The sequence below is a fragment of the Perissodus microlepis genome, chromosome 7, assembly GCF_051167445.1.
Source record: "Perissodus microlepis isolate ML-2025 ecotype Zambia chromosome 7, ASM5116744v1, whole genome shotgun sequence".
NCBI lineage: Eukaryota > Metazoa > Chordata > Actinopteri > Cichliformes > Cichlidae > Perissodus > Perissodus microlepis.
In genome coordinates this window covers 57,075,573-57,101,633 of record NC_140467.1, presented here as the reverse complement: position 1 = coordinate 57,101,633, position 26,061 = coordinate 57,075,573, and the positions used below count along the sequence as shown (strand labels likewise).

Sequence of the window (26,061 nt, the reverse complement as noted above, 5' to 3'; positions counted from 1 at the left end):
TTAGGACGATTTGTGACATCTCCTAATGCGTTTTTATGAAGGTACGTCTGTGTATATCAATGATCATTATATAACTAAACTAACAAACTGCTTTTACTTTGGTTGCTTTTATTTTCTGATTTTCCATCATCTCTGCCTACCTTGGTGTTGCTGGACCTCCCTGCATTTGTCTCACGTCCCTCCCATGGGCCACCCCATTTTAAAAATCCTGCTAAATTTTTCTTAACGGCTCCTTAATTAAGTTAAATGTAACTTAATATCAAGGACACAAACATAATTGTTTATTTTCTACATTTTGCCTTTCTTTTCTGGTGTGCAGCAAGCATACGGGTTATTTATTGTTTTCGACTAAATAGTGTAGTAGAGTGTAGAGTGCAATCATGATAAAGCGTGCAGAAGACAGGGGCAATAAATGTAGTGGGAAACTATTTTATAGATATTGTTTTTCTTATGGCGCCCAATCGCGATAATTCCGTTAATCTTGAGGTGTTTGTCGTCATCTGCTGTGCACAATGCAGTACTACAGTCTCTCATTTCCGTCAGGCACTGTGTGGGCCAGCTCTTGCGACGGCGTGTTTGGCTGGCGAAGGACCCACCAACGGCGGTTCAGCGTCGGCTTCTCAGGGTTTCAAGGAAATAGTTTTCGTAAATGAAACTTTATCCATCTGAAATCAGAGTCATCTTACGAAACACACCGGTAAATATTATATCTTGCAGAACTGCATCTCTTCCGCAATTAAACAGATGTTTTATGTGTGTGAAGTTTGCACTAGTTAAAGTAATATAGCAAAAAAAAAAAAAAAAAACGGGGGGGGGCATTAAGCAGAAGTGGCGCTTTGTATGAATGGGCCATGTTCTCATACTGTTGGATTGATGTAAACGATCGTTTTGAGTAGTTTAAATTCGTGTTAAAGGAATTCTTGACCCCTATTGCACGGTTTACAAGCACAGAGGTAGTAAATAAATGTCCGGTGAACGTTAATTTTCTCACAGCTAATGTTTAGCTAACGTTAGCGGCGCCGTAGGATTTGTGTACAGCAAACGCTACACCTCTCCACCAACTTTTCATAGCAATATTGTGATGAGTGCAGTCGCTATGTATTGCTCCACAGTCCCACTACAGCTGACCTCAGTTTGAAGAGCCCTCATTTGTCACCAGTGCGACCGCGTAGCTTATTGTGACTTTGTCCAGTGGTCTCCAACTTCTTGATTCCTTACTGTAAATACACTTTTGGTTTTCTTTGTTTACAGTTTTGAGCCGGGTTAAGCGCTCTTTCAGCTTCCTCTGAATAAGATTCGAGTGGAAGCCATGTTTCTCTACAACCTCACCCTGCAGCGTGCCACCGGCATCACCCATGCCATCCATGGAAACTTCTCAGGTGAATTTGCGCCAGATGTCACTGCTTTATGTCTGGTTAGGTCATGGTTAATTTATCAAAGCTTGGTACTCCTCCTTTATTGTCAAAGAAGCCTTTAACTGCAATCTCTATGAGAATTAGCACTAATTAGCATTAATTGTTTTATTTAAGTATCTTTTCTTGTGTTTGTATAGTCCTTAGAGTTTATCCTATCATGGTGTTTCACTCATTATGTTGATGGAGATAATGTAAAGCATAGTTTTCTCATGGTTAAAAAATACATAAAAGAAATATCACAAAATGCTTTTTTAAAAGCAGGATTTAGGGAAAACCATAAAAATATCCACGTCATATGTCTGATATTATGTTTTGGTAGGAACCAAGATGCAGGAGATTGTTGTTTCCAGAGGAAAGATCCTGGAATTATTACGGCCAGATGCCAACACAGGAAAGGTGCACACTCTTCTCACAATGGAAGTGTTTGGCATCATCAGATCCCTGATGGCCTTCAGACTCACTGGAGGAACCAAAGGTACAGAAATGACATCATATGCACTCACATGCATGTGTTTGTAACTCTAAACATGGATTGCATGCATATTAAATGGTATATATTAATAATTTTCTCTTAAGTGGTTTTTATTAAATCTTTTGTCTGACACTAGTGTTTTGTTCGTAGTGCATTCTTTTTTTATTCATTTACAATTAGAAGGGGAAGTTGGCCTCCATTGGCTTTCATTACCTAAGCTTTAATTACATGATAGTATCATAATTAATATAATGTTGACAGGCTGGTGTCGTTTGTAAGTGATATTTATGTATTTTTAGATTACATTGTTGTGGGGAGTGACAGTGGTCGTATCGTCATCCTGGAGTATCATCCATCAAAAAATATGTTTGAGAAGATCCACCAGGAAACATTTGGGAAGAGCGGCTGCCGCCGTATTGTTCCTGGACAGTTCCTTGCTGTTGACCCAAAAGGCAGAGCTGTAATGATAGGTGAGAATTTTATGAAGTATGCATGAAATCAGCATTAGACCATTATGTAGAGTCCATCATATCAGACAGAATCCAGATGTTTGTGCACTGTTTAGTTTTATATTGCTATTTTCCTTCTCTCATAAGATGAGCACCCTTTCTTTGACGAAGGTGAACAAGAGCAAGAGCTCAATGTTTTTTTTTAATCATACACACTGCTAGGATTTTGTGTGTAATCTACTGTGGTGTGTTTAGCGTTGGATGTAATCACCACGAAAAAGCCAGTTCAGTGCCAGGAAAAACCCTTACATTACAAACCAACACTGAAAACTATATACTCCAAAAGAGTCCATCAGTTAAGACTGATGTGTTTTAAAGGTATTTTTTCTAATGTACTTTTTTTTTTTAGTTTTTTTTTAAGGGTTATACAGTGTGTGTGAATCTGCAGCTTTGAAACTGCATGAAGGCTTTGCAGCAAGACTTTATACAAACTGGCCTGTAGTGATTTTTAAATAACTTAATGTGGTATTTAATTTATTTGTTGTTAAAATAGGCTGTGTTTAATTTGAATCCTTTGAGTCCTACTTGCATTTGGGCAAAGTGGGCCTGGATAGCTTTGTAACATCTATGTACCTAAGTAGGCCTAAACATACTAACAGATGCCTCTTTTTTTCTCCCCCAATTCAAAATTGTTCCATTTGGTGATAAGTTACTTTTATGATCTGACAAATGCAACAAAACATGACATTTTAACAAACCTGCAAAGTTGATAGGTTTTATAATATGTTTTGTGGCTCCATACAGTTATTTATTTATTCATTTATTTATTGGCAAAGACAAATGTTGTCAGCTTAGATGATAATTTGGTTTATAGACTGATGATTATTTTTCTTTTATTTGGGCCTTGGTGTGTTAGTATAATGTCAGTGGTGTAAATATTGCTATAATTGACCTAACCCCAAGAGCCTTACAGGTGCTTAAGATAATAAATCAGCATCAAATGCTATAAATTTTGTAGTTCTACATCAGAAATTTTTACCTTGATAGAAGTGTTTTGTGGAACAATTATGATGTTAATTAATGTGTGCTGAGTTACTGTTGTTTAAATCCTGAAGAAAATTTATATATACACATATAAATAGTTGTATTAAACCAGTTAAATGAAGCACACAATATGTTTTGTCATTTATCTGACTAGGAGCGATAGAGAAACAGAAGCTGGTGTATATTCTGAACAGAGATGCTGCTGCGAGACTGACCATCTCCTCTCCACTGGAAGCCCATAAAGCAAACACACTGGTCTACCATGTGGTTGGAGTCGATGTTGGATTTGAAAATCCCATGTTTGCCTGCTTAGAGATGGACTATGAGGTAAGGACACAAAGCACAAACGTGCAGGGCTGCTGAATTTCACATACACTGAACTGTTGTTGTGTGATGAGTTTTCATGTCTCTTCTCTGACTGTCACTGGAGAAAGATTTAACTTCTCTGACCTCAGCATGACTTTAATTGAAACAAACAGTCATGTTTTGTTTGTTTACCAGAATAATCATGTGTGTTTAATGTCTACAGGAAGCTGACAACGACCCAACAGGAGAAGCTGCTGCCAACACACAACAGACGCTCACCTTTTACGAGCTGGATCTCGGCCTGAACCATGTGGTCCGCAAGTACAGCGAGGCATTGGAAGAACATGGAAATTTCCTCATAACTGGTGAGCATTTGAGTAGTGTTGGTCATATTTAAAGGAAACAACAGTAGTGTTATTCATCAGGTAGGGAGTAGTTGAAATATCAACATTTTTACAAATTGATTTGCTTTCAGAAGATAATCATTGCAGCGAGGTTACAAAGAATTGTTACATCAATGTGTTGTAGATGTGATGAGTTTGTCATGTCTCTTCTCTGAGAAACACTGGAGAAAGATTCAACCTCTCTGATCTCTACAAAAGTTTACCAACACAATAACACAGCGTTAGATGTAGTATTAAAAGAAAGTAAAATAGAGATTACTGTGCTTTTTTGAAATTCTTACTCCTTCATCATTATGTTTTTTAAAAATGACAACCTTTCTAAATGCTTCTAGTTCCTGGTGGTTCTGATGGGCCCAGTGGGGTTTTAATCTGCTCTGAAAACTACATCACCTACAAGAATTTTGGAGACCAGCCTGACATTCGCTGTCCCATTCCACGGCGTAGAGTGAGTCCTTCTTACAGGAATGCACATTAAAAAGCAAATATTTATAGTACAGGATTTCCTGTGCAGATTTTAAGTGTGTTTTGATGCATCATAACATCAGTACACATCATGAGACTTTACCTGATTTTAAGCTGTGACTCACTAAGTAGATTTTAAACATTTTTTTTCTCTGTTCATGTGGAATTTTGGTTGTTTTGCAAGTCCCACATTGTTCTTTGCATGAACGTCTATTTTCATCCTCCCTCACATTCTCTTCTGCTCCACCCCACAGAACGACCTGGATGACCCAGAGCGTGGCATGATATTTGTGTGCTCAGCTACCCACAAGACCAAGTCCATGTTCTTTTTTCTGGCCCAGACTGAGCAGGGAGACATCTTTAAGGTTACTCTAGAAACTGATGAAGAAATGGTAAGGATGGATGGAAACTAGACATTTTTAACAAATTTATTTAATGGGACTAATTATGTTCACTTCCAGCTTCTGTTTCTTTTCTTTATTTTTTTTTCTTTCTTAGAATCACAGTTGCTTGATTAACAAACACTAGATAAACATGTCGTATTTATCTTATCCTGCCCAGTTTATGTAATTGCTCAGTTTATCCAATGTCTGAAAATAGGCTTTTTACTCGATTTCTTTTTCATGGCTCGTCTTATTAAAAGCTCACTTTCAATTTGATTAGCTCCCTCAGCTTCTTCAAAAAGAGCCAAATGCTTATAAACTCACTCTTTTACTTTTATAGAGAAATCTGTAGCGTGTTGACATTAGCTTAGCAAGAAAGTAGCAAACGCAAATACTCTTGTTCTCAGCAGGGATTACTTTTAAATTCTTCATTAACATTTCTTGAACTTTTGTCATTATGTGTGTGTGAATGGGTGGATGACTGAACGTGTAAAGCGCTTTGGGGTCCTTAGGGACTAAGTAAAGCGCTATACAAATACAGGCCATTTACCATTATTGGTTTTCTATTTATGCTCATTATAATACATATTCCCGTAATAAAAAAAGATGCTTGTTTTGTCTCTTAGGTCACAGAAATTAGGCTGAAGTACTTTGACACAATTCCCGTTGCAACAGCGATGTGCGTCCTGAAGACTGGCTTCCTCTTTGTGGCTTCAGAGTTTGGAAACCAGTAGGTTGCAAACAGAAACTCAAGTGTTTCTTTTCGTATCTCTCAGTCTTTGATTAACCTCTATTTCTCTTTCCCTTAGTTACCTTTACCAGATTGCCCACTTGGGTGATGATGATGATGAGCCCGAGTTCTCATCGGCAATGCCGCTGGAAGAGGGAGACACCTTCTTCTTTCAGCCACGCCCACTTAAAAATCTTGTGCTGGTGGATGAACAGGAGAACCTGTCACCAATCATGTCCTGTCAGGTGAGTGTCCTGTCAGATGAACATGGGAACTAATCTAATTGCCTGAACTTGTTGCGGTGTGAGACAAAGATTTTTTTCTTAAATCTTAAACCAGAACATTTCTGGCTCATTGACTAGTCTCTTCTTACTTTCTTCCAGATTGCTGATTTGGCCAATGAGGACACACCTCAGCTTTATGTAGCATGTGGACGAGGACCCCGGTCCACTCTAAGGGTCCTTCGGCACGGACTGGAGGTACACACACTGTTTTTTTTCTAACGTAATTAGAGACAGCGCACACATGTAGTTTGCTGGCTGTGAAATTGATGAGTTTTTTCATGTCTCTTCTCTGAACAAATACTGAAGAGTCTTTTACTATCTCTGATTCCAGCAAACACACAAAGCCTTCTTTTCATATCACACTTTGAATGACTTTTAGCTTGGTGTCACGTTTTTCCCAGCCTTTGAGTTACGCTCACAATGTTGGCTGTACCCTGTTAATGTCTTACTTCCATTACTGTGAAGATGAGCTTTTAAAAATGGTTTGTTGTGTTTGTCTTTGTAATGATGATAAACTTTCAATTTTCTTTTTCTTTCCCCCACCCTGTCTGTTCCCCTCTCTCCGCCTCTGTCAGGTTTCAGAGATGGCTGTGTCTGAACTGCCTGGTAACCCCAATGCTGTGTGGACTGTACGCAGACATGTAGAAGGTAAGAATATTCTTGTTCCAGGATGTGTGTGGCTAATCAAGGTTATAAAACATGCTGAAAGTAAGAAAAGTCTGTGAAACATATTCCTGTTATGTTAATGTACATCACTGGTTAGCTGTTTAGTATAAGATGTTAGGGAGCCACTCACCACTAGCTGGAGCAGCTGCCCTGACAGACATCCCTCTGTTTGTAATGTGACAGCCACATAAAGCAGTGTGGCGCTGCAGTACATGCATGCAGTACATGCACATGAACATTTCTTTGCTGACTATCAAAGTAAACTAACATATAACCACCTACTGAAACAGTGTGTAACCAAACTTGTGTGTTCAATGCCATTAGTAATTTTGTTTTTTTTTTCTTCTGATCATTACTGTGTTTACTCTGGTTCTTAGATGAGTTCGATGCCTACATTATTGTGTCTTTCGTCAATGCCACTCTGGTTCTGTCCATCGGTGAGACTGTAGAAGAAGTGACAGATTCTGGTTTTCTGGGAACAACACCCACTCTCTCCTGCTCACTCCTGGGTGAAGATGCGCTTGTACAGGTGCGTAAATGTACCTCATCTGCACATCACCTTTGGGTATTTTCACCACTGTGCCATTTAGTCCATTTAAGTCAAACTGTGGCTTATTTTCTTGCATGGTGGGGTTCGTTTGTTGAGATGTTCGAACAGGTGTTCTCTGCCCAGTTCCGAGTGAACTTCAGAGCAGTTTGTTTATTGTGTGAACGTGATTCAACTTTGAGCTGCTCAGGTGCACATTACAAGTTTGAGCTAAACACCTTCCCATAGCCAAATATGCTTTGCATTCTGGGATGTGGCAGGGTACCGTAGACGTGCAAAGGTCAGTACGGGTTTGCAACCAGCCGTGAAATGAATATAAATTGTCCATGTTCTCAAATAGTTCAGAACACAGCACTTCCTGTATTTTGTATTCTTGTTGCTCCTGGTCCAAACACATGAGCTGGCCAATAACTTCACTGAACGTTCTCAAGTGGTTTGTAATGACACGTTCTGGCTCGCTCTGTGTGAGGAGAAACCAGACCATGGGTAAAAGCTACACGTGTAAGAGTAAAGAGTAAACGAAGTATAGGTGTAAAAACACCCTTAGACATTGCAAAGAAATTTCAAAGTAATGCAGATGCACATGAGCAGCTTTGATAATTGCATTTTATCACAATTCCAATAATTTCTAAAAAAAACTAAACGAAAACCTTCCTTTGCATCAAAGGAAGCATTTCAAAATTTGAAAATTTGTTTAGTTTTTGTTCAGCAGATGATGTGCATTTTAAAGGTTATGCTATCAGTTTCTTTTTGTGTGTTAAGCATAAATAATTAATACAGTTCATGCATTAATTCATCTAATTACACAAAGATGGCCATTTATTCATCATCAACCCAATCTAGTACTTTGTCTTTTCTCTCCATCTTACCTCTGTGGCTCTTTCACTCCCTCCTCCATACAGGTTTACCCAGATGGTATCCGTCACATCCGAGCAGACAAGCGTGTGAACGAGTGGAAAACTCCTGGTAAAAAAACTATTGTCCGCTGTGCTGTGAACCAGCGGCAAGTAGTCATCGCCCTCACTGGTGGGGAGCTGGTCTACTTTGAGATGGACCCGGTAAGGAAGTAGATTATTTTTGTGTTATCCGATCATCCTCTTGTGCCCCTCTGACATTCTGTTCAGCCTCCATAATGCCCACAATGTGGCATGTGCACGAAAAATAAAACTGTTGGTGGAGTGAAGAAATCCAAAACTGAAGAGTCTATTTCATCACCTCCAGCTTGAAGTGAGACAACATAGGCTATAACAGCTTTCTCCTTGTTCAGAGCAATGAGTGATTTGGGCTGCTGTAAATAGTGGTCATAAGAGAAAATTTCCTCTTTTTTTAAAAATGTTTTTTTCCTTCGGCCTATAGTTCGATTATCTTTACTGTGTGAAATAGATCACCTGTTTCTGCTCCGCACTGCACTGTCTTCCCTACACACAGTGAAGTGTTTCATTGACAAGGTTACAGTTATACTGCGTACTAATTAAAAATCAATACAATAGACAGAAATACTGCCATCAATCCTCAGGAATATTGTCCATTGGCAGAATCCTAGTTTCCACTTTCATGCTGTGTTTAACAAGTATTAGTTATGCTTTGTAGTAAAAGGTTTGCACAAAAATACTGCGTTGAGCTTTATGTAGACTATGTGAAGGCCCAGCGCCCCCCCCAAAAAAATTATCTTTTTTTTGGGTTAATCAGTCAAATGATTTGACGGGCTTATTCAGCACTTCATTTTATAAAAGGCAATTTCACAAATGACTGCACAGTTAAATTGCCTTATCATTAGCTTCACTTAATTTATTTTCCTGCAGAGTATCTGATGACTTAATTCTAACACTAATATTGAATATCTCAGGTTCCATATTGAATAGAGGAAGATGACTGAACTGAGGTGACTGAAAATCTGTTTATTAATCCTGCTGCTGTCTTTGTTTCACTTTTGATTTTTTTCAGTCTGGCCAGCTGAATGAGTACACAGAGAGGAAAGAGATGTCTGCAGATGTGGTTTGTATGAGCCTGGCCAACGTTCCTCCTGGTGAGCAACGCTCCCGATTCCTGGCTGTTGGGCTGGCTGACAACACTGTTCGCATCATCTCCCTGGATCCTTCGGTATGAGCTTGACACAGAGATTATCAATGAGACCCTTTTTTGTTTCGAATTGGAGGTGTTGCTCGGAAATTGCTTTTGCTGGTTTATCTGCTGGCATGTGATTGAGCCCATGACAGCTTGTATCCGAACAAGATGTCAGGTACTTTAGTTTTGGGTATGTCTTTGCCATCTTTGATGTTTGTTCCTATAGAGGTTTGTTTTGGTCCTAGTAACATTTGGCTGTTCAGTTTATTGTTGATTGACAGCAAAGACTATTTTCACGCTCTAGGGAGACAGACATGCAAATTTTGGCACTTGTGTTCACTTTTGAAAGCTAGTATCCATTATCTGCTGCACTACAGAAATTTGTTTGCCAGTCATCTTCACAGTATGTGGAGTCAGAGTGTGTACTCACACGCGCGCACACACATGCACATCCCCTTTCAGGCTAAAAATGAGGATCATGTTGCTTCTAGTTTCTTAATTTATTGCCCTTGCAGTGGTAATGGGTATTTTCAACTGTTGAAACGTTTTTCTCATATTCATAAACCAAACTGTGCTGCTCAGCCAAATTTGCACATTGTCACTGTACTCCCAGGTCTTTCCCATTGTGCAGAATGAGTAACAGAATTTGGCCTGTGTTTAGCATCCAAGTTTGAAGGAATCCATGGTTAACCACTTAAGAATTCCTGGTAAACTTATAAATGTAAAAATGACTGGAAATATACTTCAGCTAGATTTTTAATTATAGGATTTCCCTGAAGGCTCGGGAGCGTCTGAGATAAATATTAATTTAATGTCAACAATTTCAGCAGCCTTCTGCAGAACCTGCTGAAAGTAAATAATCCCAAAATACAGAGATGTTTTAGCTGATTAACTTCTACAGAACTTAGTTTAGACCGTGATGCTCAGTGTGAAAATACAGTCCCTCCAAAAGTCCCTACTATCCAGGAAAGGTTCCTGTGGTGGGAACTTGATTATTGATTGGCATAAATCCCTTTAAGGCTAAATTAATCTTAGTTTCTTATTAGGTCAGTACAAAGTAATGTTGTCTTGTTTAGGAAACAATTACATCCTTCCTTTAGGGAAAACTTTGTACAACATGAAAGTTGTCTGACCACTTTTACTGCCTCTTAAGATGACCAGTAACCTTAAAATATTCATTGCACATTAACTGGAGATTTCTGCTTCCCTGTTTAAAATGTGTAAGCCAGAAAATAATGCTTTGGGTATTCAGTAATGTGCTTTTCCCCCCCAAAAAGGTCTGGATTAAAATATCTCGTCTGCCTTAACTATTTTAATAGAAGTGTAAATTTTAAAAACTTTAAAAACGATTACAGGATAAGAATCTCTTTTGTTTACGTGCATGTTTAAACAATTGAATGGTGCTCTTACACAAAAACTTAATGTTCGGATTCCTTTGCATGTTGCTATTTTTCTGACCCCCTGAATCTTTACCATGTTCAGGACTGCCTGCAGCCACTGAGTATGCAGGCCCTACCAGCCCAGCCAGAGAGTCTGTGTATCGTGGAGATGGGAGGGGTGGAGAAACAGGATGAACTTGGAGACAAAGGAACCATAGGCTTTCTCTACCTTAATATTGGGCTTCAGGTATTCTTTCACATTTAAATATCTCAGGTTTCATGTTGAAGTTGAAGACATTTTACTTTTAAATCACAACTCTGTAAAACCAAATGTAATACAGGGATTGTGTACAGGCATGAGTTCAGATCGATCTTGTACCTAAAATCCAAACTGATAATGTTTTTCATACTTGATCAATTAGCAGTCAGGGAGCACAGTCCAGAGGAAAGGTTGTCACAATTTTTATGTTATGTTAGTTTATGTTGCTATACATTTCAACTTATGTAGATGTTTTCTGCTAATGTGTTTTTGCTCCTCTTTCTCAGAACGGTGTGCTTCTGAGGACTGTCTTGGACCCAGTGACTGGAGACTTGTCAGATACCAGAACACGCTACCTGGGATCACGACCTGTTAAACTGTTCAGAGTCAGAATGCAAGGACAGGAAGCTGTATGTAACTCGAATGCTTACTCAGAATCAGCTCATAAATACAAATATGTGCATTTACAAAAATATTGTTTGTTTTGTCAGCTTTCATGCTTGTGATCATATTAAGTCAGAAATATTTGTATCAAACCTTAAGATTTAAAAAGAAATTTGTCTTTTTCATCACTGATTATAAATTAATTGATTAATTGATGTCTTTTCTCTTGCTGACAGGTGCTTGCAATGTCCAGTCGCTCCTGGCTCAGCTACTCTTACCAGTCTCGTTTCCATCTGACTCCTCTCTCATATGAGACTCTGGAGTACGCCTCTGGTTTTGCCTCTGAGCAATGTCCAGAAGGCATAGTGGCCATCTCTACCAATACTCTAAGGTATGGATGCACTTAGAGCATTTTTTTTGTAAAACATAGGCATCACTGTTTGTGTAATGGAGTTTAACTGTTTTCCAAATCCAAAGTGAAGAAATCCAGCATCTGTTATGTATTATCACAATTTAAATAACTCTAAATGTCTTATGTTCAAAGTGTTTATAAATCGGCAGAAAGAAAAGTTAATTATTTTTATATAAATCTCACCTGTGCTTGTCTGCCTGGTAGAATCTTGGCTTTAGAGAAACTTGGAGCCGTCTTCAACCAAGTGGCCTTCCCGCTTCAGTACACTCCCAGGAAATTTGTAATCCACCCAGAGACCAACAACCTCATTTTGATTGAAACTGACCACAACGCCTACACCGAGGCCACCAAAGCTCAGAGAAAGCAACAGATGGCTGAGGTATGAATATATCGTTGTGACCCAACTAGTGGTGTTAACATCTGTCTGCGGTTACTCTCAGTAATAAATTTATTAAGGGCAAGAAGTCGGCATGTTGGGTATGAACAAGGGAGAACAGAAATTTGTTCCTGTGTGAGTTATTTTTCCAGGTTAGAGCCTAAAAAAGTAGGTTTATTAAATTATAAACCTACTTTCATATTTAGGGATTTTTCCTGACATCCTTTTACTGTTTTCGCGTTTTTCTCACTGATAAACCCAACAGTAGAAATAATGAGAAGTAGAATGTGGTAGTTTAATGGCATTTTGTCCCTGATGGTAATTATATTATGAATTAATAATCTTTGTGATTCCCATCACAGTTTGTAGTCTAGAATATCATTTTCATATGGCTGGTTTTATTCAAATAACAGTTGCCAACATGTCATAAACAACAGAAAATCACATCCCTTCTTTTGCCACTGTAGGAGATGGTAGAAGCTGCAGGTGAGGATGAAAGAGAACTGGCTGCTGAGATGGCTGCTGCATTCCTAAATGAAAATCTTCCAGAAGCCATTTTTGGTTCACCCAAAGCTGGCGCAGGACAGTGGGCCTCACTAGTGCGGCTGGTTAATCCCATACAAGGTTCAACACTGGATCAAGTGCAGCTGGAACAGAACGAAGCTGCGTTCAGGTGAGTAGTACTCATGATGGGTGGGTGGGGTTTAAGTGAGGTTAAACAGTCTGACCCTGGGCTGTTTCTCATTTATTATGCCTTTCTCGTTGATGGACAGTGAGCCTCCCAAATTCCAAGCCCTTCATTAATACTCAGTGTTGTTTCTTAATCAGCAGTTGACATAGTGAAAATAGTTTGGGCTGCCATTGTAGCGGTTCTTCGGTTTCTTTCACCTGGTGACAAATTAACCTTTTTCAAAACGACACTTTGTGTTGATTTGCATCAACACCTGCTGAAAACAGGCACCGTATTTTTTTAATGCAGCAAAATGTTTATTAAGATTTAATTCCATACTATGGGCATCATTTAAAGGTAATAAAATTTGTGATTTTGGAAGGCAGGCTGCTGGATCCATCAAAAGCATCACTTTCTGATATAAAACAGTATTTTTGGCCATGTTTTGAAGGTTATAACTAATATTTTGTGTTAATATATTTCTAAATGATTAGCGTGACTAATCTAAACTAGCAATATAGTATATAGGTGGGTGTGATGTTGTACTTGGTGTTTTTCAGTGTGGCCGCTTGTCGATTCACCAACACGGGTGACGATTGGTACGTCCTGGTCGGTGTTGCCAGAGACATGATTCTCAACCCAAGGTCAGTGGGTGGCGGCTTCATCTACACATATCGACTCGTCAGTGGAGGGGAGAAGCTGGAGTTTGTGCACAAGGTGGGTTTCAGTGACATTAGGGGTTAATTTTATTAAGCTTGTTTCTCCTTGAATATTTATTAGGCTGAAGCTGATTCACTCTCATCTTTTACTGTTTATACTGGGGAATACTGATGTAAACAGCATAAAAGTGCTTGTCTGTGTCATATTTAGCTTTAGTTTGATTCATAAAGCAAATCAACATTTCATTCTGTAGGCTCTGCAACAATTTAATGCTTAGGTGCTGTGCTTTGTTTATTGGCCTTCTGGTGCAGCTGCACGTGTGCAAGTTTTAAAAGATTTCCGCCGTCACTCTGCTGTAACAGTACTCAGAGCAAGTCAGCTGGAGAGCACGTTCAGACCTTGTAGATCTTGTAGCAAGTGCAGCTCTACCATGAAAGGCTGAGTAAATAAAAATAATTCACAGCCCAAGGGAGTTTGAAGAAAATAGTTAGTGTGACAGGCGACTTACAGATGTCAGACAGATGTATATACGGTTTCTTTGGGAGATGTTGGCTTTTATCACCTTTGCCCTTACCCAGGGACTGTGTGCAGGCCATGATTTGAGACAGATGTTAAGACGAGGACTGGACTCGAGGAAAGTCTATTCAGAATGCATGAAGCAAGACAGACTGATACAAAATTTTGATGATGGGATGAAACACAGCTGTTGCTGTCCCTGTTGTCACAGACTCGCTGGGCAATTCCCCAAGAAACCCCACCAGGGTGGAGATGATCAGGGTGAATCAGCCCACATACGTTTGTTACCTGATGTGGATTAACAGGGGAAATGACTCATGAGTGTTGTGTTTCGCAGTGGTGTCAGGAATTTCCCGACCACTTAACCAGATCTGATATTTTAGATGATTCTATCAGGTCACAACTCACTTTTTTCCCTGTTTGTTATATAACCAGAGATATCAGAGTGTGCACAATAAGATGACACATTTCTGAGTGCAAAGTCATGACAGCATCTTGGATGTAGGCAGACGCATTTTTCTGAGATGGCTGTGCCGTTGGGTGTATGTTCCAACAGGGCAATAAACTAGAAATATCCATCAAACTGTGACGGGCCCGCTGAAGGCCACGGAGAAAGCAGAGCGCCGGGTTGAAAGGTTTTTCCTGTCCAGGATGTCTGACCTCACAACACACTCTTAGTCACTCTCCAGAGGGGAAATTTGGATTCTCAAGTTGCGTTTTAGTTGTAATTAGGGCATATCTTAGACAGGGAAAGTATTGACGATGTCTGACTCATGACTGGTGTAATCTTATTTGAGAAACATAATTTGCCAAAATACTTTCTTAATGTTTCAACAGGTAAAGAGTTTGTGTTTATGCGGTTGTTCAGAAGTGCTTTTCTAAGCAAATCGTTAAAAAATGAACATGTTAAAAATAAACAGCTGGGATCTGTAGTAAATCTAAAATCACAGGCAGATTTCACAGTAGCTGTTTTACAATCTCTTACGATGACTAAAACTGTGTTTAGTGAGACTTTGTCTTCTTTAAAAAGCTCTGTATCTGTTTCAATCTTTATCCGAACCCAGATTGTTTTGTTTATTTCTAGACCCCAGTAGAGGACGTGCCTTTGGCAATCGCACCATTCCAGGGACGAGCCCTAGTTGGAGTGGGAAAACTGCTTAGAATCTACGACCTGGGGAAAAAGAAGCTGCTACGCAAGTGTGAGAACAAGGTAAGACAAGGACGTCTGGACACAAACATCTATACACCCTATATAAATATGCTCTCTTCCACCTGCGAATCCCACTTTCTATCAAAGGTTCTTTATAGAGCTGATGAATATAGTTGATGATCTGAAAATATAGACGATGAAGAATTAGTCTTTGAAGATTTACTAAAAGGAGACAACTTTGACCTGACCTATGATCAATAAGTTGATGAGCAGAAGCATCCCGATCCGGGATGTAATCAGGCTTACATCATAAAATTATTAATTTCAGAATAAGAAACAAAAAGTGTCATCATGAACAATAAATAAATAAAATCCAGTTCACTTTTTACTGGACACATCTGACTATAGCTTTCACCAGACTGGCATGGTTTAAACAGATATTACAGCTTTCACAAAGCTAGCTAGCATAAGAAACATCAGAAGATATTGATATTCTATTTGAACATGTGCTGTGTAACCAGCACAACAGGTGCTCAGTACAGTGACACAGAAAAAACGAATCACAATACAAGACATTCGTACTACAATAGTTACACTGCTAAATGATAGTCAATAATCTCAATTGCAGACCTGCATCTTTATTAATTAATCTTGTTAAAAACAACACTGTAGTACAGATTATTATTTATTAAAACTTTCAAATATACTTTAACTGGCTGGTAAGTAGTTTTTATCTCAACTCTTTGAAACCAATTTCAAAAAAAGTTTCATCTGTATGTGTATAGCTTTATCTTTGTTTGCACTCTGGGTTTTCCTTCCTGTGAAAAGAAAAGAAAAGGTTTTATCTAATGATGCATGGCTGATTTGTTCCAGATTAGCCATCAGGGACTTTTTCAAAGTTCCTAATGGCACGACACCTTTATCTTTATTAACCAAAGCAAACTGCACCGTTTTGTAAGAAGCAGAGGTGCCTTTATATAAAGAACAAACCACCTGAAGGGTGTTTTCAATGCAGCAAAGTAATTGTTGTAAACAGGGTCAAGACTGAGTGTGGGGGTGTCTAGTTTTTGTTTGCAGACACTTTGTGTTTAGGTTTTAGAGGTTTGAAGCACCTGTTGTGCTGTAGAGCAGCGGTCCCCAACCTTTTTTGCGCCACGGACCGGTTTATGCCTGACAATATTTTCACGGACCGGCATTTAAGGTGTCGCGGATAAATACAACAAAATAAAACTAGTACCGGTACCGAAAAAAAGAAAATTTATTCATAACACACATGAAAAGACCCAGGAAAACCGAGTAAACGATAAAAACGATAACAAAATAACGCTGAAAACTGATAAAAACCCTGAAAACCATACATTTCACACCTGAGCCTCAACTCTCGCGGTCCGGTACCAAACGACTCACGGACCGGTACCGGTCCGAGGCCCGGGGGTTGGGGACCGCTGCTGTAGAGCAAATCTTTTCATGAGTGTATGTGATGCATCACGCTTTTGCATAAACATTTTTACCAGAATGTTTTGGTTGAAATTAACAGCCTGCATTGAAACTTCTCTGTGTAACAGGATATAAAAATAGTGCGGTCTGTTTTGAAACGTAAGATTTGGGCGTGTTTAAGGGGGAAAAACATTGCACTCCTTATGTTTGTGGGGCTTTAACAGTCACACAGAACAACTTTACTTTAAAGCATAAACAGTAAAGAGCAATGTTGTATCTAATTAATGAACAGCTGATGTGCAGCAGTGTTGCTGCCTGAGTGTTGTGTTGCAGATAAGATGCATGTAGCTGACAGTTGAGTTAATACCATACAGTACAGTGCATACATAAACACATGTGCATTGTATAGCCCCTCTGGATTATACTTTTAACAATTGTTTCCAGTCTATTTAGTCCCTCCCTTAATTGTTACATCCTGTAGTGTGTAACGTGATAAGTTTTAATGAGTGTGAGCAAGTCATTTTTTGCAGTGCTGCATAGGACACCACTTGGGGAACATGTCCAGATTGCATTATTTTCTTTTAAAACACTTGACTGAGTGTATCTCACTGCTCTCCCTAACTCTTTGTAGCACATTCCCAACCTGGTGACTGGCATCCACACCATTGGCCAGCGTGTCATCGTGTCTGATGTCCAGGAGAGTCTGTTCTGGGTTCGTTACAGACGTAATGAGAACCAGCTCATCATCTTCGCTGATGACACATATCCCCGCTGGGTGACGACGGCCTGTCTGCTCGATTATGACACCATGGCTGCTGCTGACAAGTTTGGGAACATCAGCATCGTAAGTAAAGGGCGAGAAGTGTTTGGGGGTGTGTATTGTATTTTTGTGGGCGAATAAAGCCAGAAAACATCAAGACCATCAGCCCTAAACAAAATTTTCTGCGATGAGATAACGTCTCCATGTTTTGTCCTTGGGTTCTTAGGTGCGTCTCCCCCCTAACACCAGTGATGATGTGGATGAAGACCCCACAGGGAACAAGGCTCTATGGGACAGGGGCCTCCTCAATGGAGCATCACAGAAGGTACACATATGCTTCACCTTTTCACGTTTCTGGAACTTTAACAGTGTGTCTGAGCAGATGAAGCATAGACTCAAAAAAGAGAAGTGAGTGAATTAAAAAGGACATTGTCTCACTGGATGCCAACAGATAATAAATAAAAGTGAGGTTAAAGAGGTTTAAGGGAAAGACGTGGGTCTTCGATGAGTTTGTGTAAACATCAAGGGATGGGGAAGTTCTTAATGGTAAACCATTCCATACTTTTGGACCAATGACTGTAAAACTTGGTTTCAAGTCTGTGCGTGGGATGGAGAGCAATGGTTGGTAAGCAAATTTGAGGAATCTGGAGGTGGGATGGAGGGTAAGCAGTTCAGAAATGTGATGTCGTGCCAGTGCCTCGCAGTGCTTTAGAAACAAATAAATGAGTCTTGACAGCTCTTGTTGCCCCGGAGCAGAGGTCTTCAGCTTGACCTCAAAGTGAAAGAACAATTTAGATTTAACATGCATTGTCTGTTCAGACCTGCTTCAGGCTTGTGCATCGGGTTAATGCTTCAAATTTTAAAAAAGCTTAGAGTTACTTAAACATTTAAACAATCGTTCATCATTTTCTGTGACTGAGCAATATAGGCCACAAATGATATCTCAATATATTTTTTAAAAAGGAATATAAGCCAGTATTTTATAAGGTAACAAGACGTGAGATTATTAAAATATTAATAATAAAATATACAGTAAGTCATGTAGAAAAGAATGTAGCAGGGGCTTCTGCATTTTGAAGAAAATATCAAAGCACTTTCACTTTCCTGATGTTTAAAATAATAGGACTGGTTCAGATGAGATGTTAAAGGCTGTGTATGTAAAACGTATGTTTTAACATTAAGTAAATGTATACTTTGAAACTTCATTCATTGTTGGGCCTGGTGCTGTTTTGCTCTCTTTTAAACCAAATCTGAACTGCAAAAAGAGAAACTGTGAAAGCTGCTGCAAACACAACCCTTACTATACTAAGAGCTTTACATTACGGCAAAGTATATTGATGCAGTGGATACTGCCTAATTCTACATCTTTTGAGAATATGTTGATATATTTAAAAAAAAAAATACCTTACCATTTATGTTTAGAAATTAGTGTAGATGTTAAATGTGGTATTTTAACATTGGTTGCAAAGTACAAAGATTTTTATCCTGCAAGTAGCAAGTGTACACTTTTATGAGGCAAAGCAGAAAACTGTGGCTTTAGGTGGGATAACTGAGGCAGACCTCTGCTACATTGCATGCATCCAGTGCTGAAATCTGGCCCGGTGTACTAATCTGCCTCCCTGGCCACTCCAACCTCCGCAGACACACCACCATCAACCACAAGTTTAACCTACTCTCAAATGCAACACAAGCCGCGCAGGAACACAGGAAAAACACACCGGATCACTCATCCCACATTTTAAATCCTGGTCAGAAACTGTTTAGGTAGCACATAGACTGGGAAAGTCCCTCCAGTGTAGTCATTATGAGCTGGTCCCAGTTGCCATTGTGACACAGTGTGTGCTATTTCTGCTTGTGCACGCTGCACGCATAGATTCATTTGAGTTTGGAAATGTACCGTATCTATATATAGACATGGGTGTGGATGTCTTGACTTGTCTTTATGCAAAATGATGTCTGTCTATGCGTCTGTCCAGCCGGCAAGTCATGTGGCTCGGCCAAAATGCTGCCATACATGATATATGCCATACAAAGTAGAGGCTTTTCTACTTTGAGCACTCAAAGCGTTTTTCCTTACAAGGCTCATTCACCCAATCACGCAGATTCATATAAGCAGTATTTTCTATACCTAAGATTTTATATCAGTTGCACACTCTAACATCTTACTTAAGGATACTTTGACATGCACTCCAATAGCCAGGGAATCGATCCATTGAACTTCCCTTTGATAGATGACTCGCTCTGTCCAGTGCCTGGTGAATCACTATACAAAAAAGTTGATGTCAAATTGACCTCACATCCATTGTGCATGTGTAGATTTTTGTAATCCAGTGTACAGCTGGGGCTGCAGTGGTCAAACACTTTATATGAAAAATTTTCAGGTGAAATAAACTGTTACAGGTTCAAGTAAGGGGAAGCGGTTGTCTTCTTGGCACATCTTTCTGACTTATTTGTGGAGTACAGAGGTCATTTCGACTCTGCTTGTCCCTCCTTAGTCCCAGATGTGGTCTAATTAGCCTAATATTGAGGTTTTATTACTACACAATGCTCCCTTGGTATTCACAGTACCTTCTGATTACTATCATCATCATTGGCTTGGTGGTTTCTGGATGGTTATCAGATTAAACCATCAGGACCAATTTCATCCAGGTGGAGGATGAAAGTGTTTCTTATTTTGACTCTGAAAAAATGCAGACTCTGTCAGTTAATGTGCTTTATGTGCACATGCAGCTGTCAGAACAGCCAATCTTCGGAGCTAAAATGGCCTCAGGTGACATATCTGATCTGACATATGATCAGATTTTGTATGTCTTATGTCTGTGTATTTTTTTCATTCCCTTCTCTCTCTCTCTCTCTCTCCAGGCTGAGATAATAATGAACTACCATGTAGGAGAGACAGTGTTATCTCTGCAGAAGACTACTCTGATTCCCGGTGGTTCAGAGTCCCTGGTCTACACCACACTGTCTGGAGGCATCGGCATACTAGTCCCATTCACTTCACATGAGGTAAAACACTAAGATCTCATTTATGTGAACACACATGCACACTTTGCATGATCCTAAAGTAGTATTGTGTTGCTCAAATGGCCTCCCGATTTCTCTTCCTTCTCTTTTTAACCCCCCCGATTTCTTTATTTCGTCTGACAGGATCATGACTTCTTCCAGCACTTAGAGATGCATATGCGCTCAGAGTTTCCTCCTCTTTGTGGCAGAGACCATCTCAGCTTTAGATCCTACTACTTCCCAGTCAAGGTTGGGATAGTTTTTACACATCCGTCTTATTTTTATAATATAGTTTCAACTGCGGAACCTGTTTATTAAAAAATATTTGAGGATAACAAAAACAAATTCTGTCATTTTCTCCAGAATGTGATTGATGGAGATCTGTGCGAGCAGTTTAACAGCATGGACCCTCACAAGCAAAAAAGTGTGGCAGAGGAGTTGGACAGAACACCACCCGAAGTCTCTAAGAAGCTGGAGGACATTCGCACTCGCTACGCTTTCTAATCTCACACACGGACATTTCGCACAACACACATGAATTTTACCAATGCATACATTTCAGGACCCACAGATCGTTGCTTTTCCCAGCTGCGAGTCATCTTTAGTGATTCAGAATGAGGTATTATGTGGTTTACTGTGAGCAGACACCAGCTTACATGGAAACCTACAAGAAGCCACTCGGCCTTGTAAGTATCTCACGTTGACCACCTGTGACGCAAGTACCTGCTTTCAAGTGTGTGAGCATTTAGCTGCTGCGTGAACAGGAATGACACACATACTTTTTCACGGGTCAGTTACTGAGAATTTGTCAGGTTTTTGTCACCTCCACTCTACAGAAACCATGCATGCAGCACCACAAAGACACGTTACATGGAAACATGACAAAGCTGTTGTTTCTCTAAACATTGAGCAGTAGCTTTGGTGTCTTTCACACTTACATCTGTGCGAGCAGAATTTGGCACAGCTGTATGAGAGTTCACACACTTGATTGCTTTTTCTGTTCACAAAGAGATCACAGTTAGAAAGTGTCAGTCATCGTGTAAGAAAATAATTTTTTTTATTTAAAGAGTTTTTGCATTACCCCAGGTAGGAAAGGCTAGTTGATGTCTAATGTACACAAAGCTGTCTGTGAAATATTTCATTTTTGTGTATCCTCCAGCTTTGACCACAGGAAACTTTTTTTTTTTTTTTTTTTTATAATGATATCATTTTAATTTGTGCTAATTGGAATAATTTGTTGTGACACATACATACCATCGTCCCAGATGGTATAAAAGTTCCCAGCCCCAAACCCTTCCTGTCTTTGTGATGTCATGTTGGCCCCCAGGCTCATTAAAAAGCACATTGCTTACTCACACCTGGGAGCCTAACACAAGCTGACACCTAACAGTGTGTAAGCTGCAGCCTGCAGTCCAACAAGTGCCGCCGTTCTGTGGAGTTGGTGGAAAAATACTGAAGGTTTGCACTGGGTGTTGTTCTTGTCAGTCCAGTAAATTCCCAACCTCAGCCACAGACATAGCAATCCACAGTAGTCACTGAATTTAGGGGGATTGTGGGACAGGTCAGTGGTCTGTTTTTGTAAATAAAGTTGTTTTTGTTCTTTATAATGCCAAGCGTCTGTATCATTTTATTTTATTCTCTTCACCTTAGTATGTTTGGAGAGCGTCAGTTTGATAAAGGATGTGTGACTGTAAATCTTTGTCATCATCAACACATTGGAGGCCCAATATTAAGATTAGTCATGACTGCATATACGCACAGCTGTAGTTGATGTGCCGATCAGGTGACAGCTTCTGTAAACGTGTGTTTAGTACAGACTCAACAAGTTGAAGCTGCTCAACTTCAAGATGAGGAGAAAAGATTTAGATGTTGCAGCAATTTAAGTCAATCAAGTCCAGTTATGATGCATTTAGATTGACTTGACAAACATAATGGATTCTAGTTTTCAAAAATAAATGTGTATATTTTGTTGGCACTATTGGTTTCATTTCAAAGTCAAATTTATTTATGTATTTTTTCCATATTACAATAAAGTCTCCTTTACTAATTCTGCTTAGACTGAGAAAAACGTTTAGTTTAATGTACAATTGTAAAAACCTAGCTTGGTTTGGACTTGCCTCTTCTTCACATGCATAAATCCAGGACTGGGGCAATCAGTTAAAAGACTTTGTTGTTGCGATGCAGAATACCTGCTAACCACCACATGATTTTCCAAGCTGTTGATTATTTTAGAAAACTTGATGTTTTAGTAATTAGACGTGAACCTTTTATTCATTCCCTTCCCTGTCATAAATGGTGCCAACATAAAAATCTGCAGCAAGAAAGAAAATAACTACAATATATGCAGTTAGTGCCATATATTTTTGGATTCTGATAAATTTTATAGTTTTGACTTTTTTACAACACTGCAGTGGAATTCAAATAAAACAATAAAATGCGACCTGCAGACTTTAAGATTTAATTATACCAGTTTAGCATCCTGAGAATCATAGCTAGTTTTGTACATAGAGGCTCAAAACTAATTGGACATGTACAATTGGCTCATTATCTTACAGATATAGAGTTAAATCAAGTTTTGAACATTTGGTGGCTTTGCACCAGAACTCTCAACGTAAGATCCAAGATATTGCAACTAAAAGAGCTTCCTATACTGTAGTGATTAAAACAGACGCCTCATCAATAGTCCTGACTCCTCAAATATGGTTCTTTATTCTCTGTAGAGGTTTCCATCAAGGTAAGAATACAAATAAGGCTGCATATATTTATTCCTTCCATGGGTGTACATAGTGCCACATAGAGCAGTGAGGCTGCTGTCAGCTGAGAATCTCCCTACGGCAGCTTGTTTAACTTGCATAGCAACAAGACTATAAAGATTTGTCACATTAAAGAATAACAAGTGCTCAGCTGCTGCAGAGCCACATCTGGACCAGCGCTTCTGCATGGGGATTTGCCTCTGTGGGAGAAAAGCCAAGAACTCAACCAGACTAAACTTTCCCACTTAGAACAATGGCTCTGTAGGGTTTCATAGAAGTGTAACCACATGGGCAGGTTTTTCAAAATATGTAAAGTGCCTTGTGGTGAAATCCAGAAACCATCTGAGCAGAGTTCACAAGGCACAGGAAAGAAAGTTCAGAATGTATGAAAATGCCCAATGCTAATGGAAATCAGTGGTTTGCAGCTGGAGTGTATGCTGTCATTAAAACCATCAAAATCCAAATCAAAGACATTCTCAGGGATTATTTTAGCTTTTCATAGTTCCAAGGGTTCATGTCTAGTTTGAATCAGCAAAGATTCAAGCAATGAGAAACTGATGGATTAGCGATACTTCCTGTTTCCCGCCTCTGCGTGGAGTTCATTTATCAAACACTGTCTGCTTGTTGATGGGGCAAGCTGTTCAGTAACATATTGCATTAACCACTGAGGAATTACTGCCATCTTTACGCAGATTCCTCTATTTTGGGGGACTCAAATTTAATTTGATAAATTAGCACAGTCTGAAGTGTGAGACACATGGACATCATAAAATAAATGTTCAACTTTGTGAAGCTCTGGCAGGGTTTTTCTGCAGCCGTCTGTTTGTTGGCAAATCAGTTGATGTGGGAAAACTCCTGAGTTTGTGCTGCAGAGACAAAGTGACGTATTTGATTGAATCAGAACTGAATTTAAATCTCTTCACACTTCAGAGTTCCTCACCACTACATAAATCTTGTTACAGGTGATTCAAGCTTTAAGGTGTCACTGAGGTTTGAAAGGTCAGAAAGCATCTGTAGCATCTCATTTTCTGTGTACTTTATCACCAAGAAGTGGTTGGTAAAAATGTTTTGCTTCCTCTTTCGTGTCTGTTTCAGTCACATTGCAAGTTGCAGCCTTCAAATTTCTTAACTGCACTGTGATGAAAGCATTCACTGTAACGTCAGACATGACGTATTTGGTGGAATCTGAACTGAACGTAAAGCTTTTCACACTCTTCACACTCTTCATCAGGCTGCTTTTTTGACTTTTTGTCACGTCATGTTCAAACACTAGTGGCACAGTGCAGTTGGAAGCTATGCATGTCCATGCATCTCTATGTCTTTTCTTCCACCATGTTTTTTACAGGTGATGTTGCACACGCTGCAATGTGCACGATTACAAGCCTGGTCCATGTTGACCTTTTCTGCAGCTGCTCTAGCTTTTTTGGATGTTTTTTTTTTTGGCAGACCTGGACAGAGATGGGCAATCTGATTACTTTTTTCAAGTAACGAGTAAAGTAAGGGATTACTATTGCAAAAACGGTAATTAGATTACCGTTACTTTCCCGTAGGAACGCTGCGTTACCGCGTTACAAAAACCGTGATTTTTTTTGCGAGAAAGTCTCATGACAATGACGTAAGCGAGTGCGACGTTCGTGACAACAGCTGTGTGCAGATCAACAATGGATCATATGTGAGTGCGGGAGAGAGTATGAGCGTGCAGCGTTTAAAGCGTGGAAGTACTGACCTTACTTTGAGTTTGATTCCATAAAAAGTGACAAAAACATTAGCGTCCGTTGTGCGTGGGAAGAAAACTTCTTTTTACAGCGAAAAAAACCCTAAACAAGCTCCGAGTGCGCTATCACGTAATGGGAAATTCACAGAGAAACTCGCGGATTCTTCCACTGACCGCTGCGGCACACCTGCACCAGGGTAAACCTCCGCCTGCTTTACAGGTGAAAATAGAGCAACAGGACCGCTAGTCTTTGACTTTATTTATTTTCTGCTGTGTTTTACTTGCATCTATTTGAAAGACTGTGTGTAAACACAAAAAATATTTTATTTTATGTGCAGGAATGTGCAGAAATTAGGTTTAAATGTTAAACAAATTTCTTCAAGTCAGAGAATGGTGCATATAATTTAATTTTTGCTTGATGCATAAAGTTAAAAGATTAAAACTGATAAAACAAGTTTTAAAAAAGGAGACTTTTCCATTTGATTACATTTTGTATGATGGATTATGCAGAAAAAGTAGAACTGGGCTGAAAGATCTATCACTTTATCACCTATTCAGGTTGTAAATCGTGTTTTTAAAAAGTAACTAAGTAACTAAGTAATTGATTACTTTTGAAAATAAGTAATCAGTAAAGTAATGGGATTACTTTTTTGGGGAAGTAATCAGTAATTAGTTACTGATTACTTTTTTCAAGTACCTTGACCAACACTGGACCTGGATAATGATGCGCCTACCTTTTCTTAAACTTGACTAAATGTTCCAAAGAAGCTTTTCTTTGCTATTTAAATGATTCTCTAGTCATCCACCACAGTTGTCTGCTCTGGATTTCATGCTCTTTTTAATGTTGCAGAGCTCATCAGTGCCAGATTGTACTGAAACTGTTGATTTTTGCTATCGTAATGTTCCTGTCGTCTCTTTAATTCATTGGTTTTGCTTTGTTTTCACAGCCGAAGCAAGTGCTTACTAAGGAAGGGCCACTCCTGTCCTTAAAACAATTTTGATTCAGTTGCCCAATAACAACTCAGCACCCAACGTAGGGTACAGTGTACAAAAAAGACAATAAGTGCCAACCCCTGAGAGTCTGGACTTTAAGTCCATATTTAGCATATACATGTAAGCTGAATATGTTTTGCTACACAGAACAAAATAAAAATTGTGTTGGCATTGTGTCAGTCCTTAATAGTCATAAATAACTAAATAATAACAGTTATATATTAATCTCTCCATTTTTTAAACTGCGTGTCCATTTCAGGAATGCGAGGGAGCCTATTCCTGTCATGATCCTGGGTCATTTGACCCAGCGTTTTGAGTTTTAATATATTTTGATGTTTATGGGTTATGTTTACATTCTTTAGGTTATCT

The 26,061-nt window shown here is 39.2% G+C and overlaps 1 protein-coding gene across 1 annotated transcript; it reads left to right on the top strand.

Annotated features, from left to right (window-relative positions):
* The first annotated feature begins 571 nt into the window (after nt 1-571).
* On the top strand, nt 572-21,839 carry sf3b3 (splicing factor 3b, subunit 3). The gene is made up of 27 exons (XM_084936212.1): nt 572-697; nt 1,252-1,379; nt 1,735-1,890; nt 2,187-2,357; nt 3,535-3,707; nt 3,910-4,051; nt 4,423-4,535; nt 4,807-4,944; nt 5,562-5,665; nt 5,745-5,910; nt 6,049-6,144; nt 6,525-6,597; nt 6,993-7,144; nt 8,065-8,220; nt 9,107-9,262; nt 10,709-10,852; nt 11,152-11,274; nt 11,485-11,639; nt 11,865-12,039; nt 12,504-12,709; nt 13,267-13,423; nt 14,967-15,092; nt 17,101-17,313; nt 17,456-17,554; nt 20,092-20,235; nt 20,377-20,481; nt 20,596-21,839. The coding sequence occupies exons 2-27, from the start codon at nt 1,310-1,312 to the stop codon at nt 20,734-20,736; spliced, it is 3,654 nt and encodes a 1,217-aa protein (XP_084792338.1). The 5' UTR covers nt 572-697; nt 1,252-1,309; the 3' UTR covers nt 20,737-21,839.
* The last annotated feature ends 4,222 nt before the right edge of the window (nt 21,840-26,061 follow it).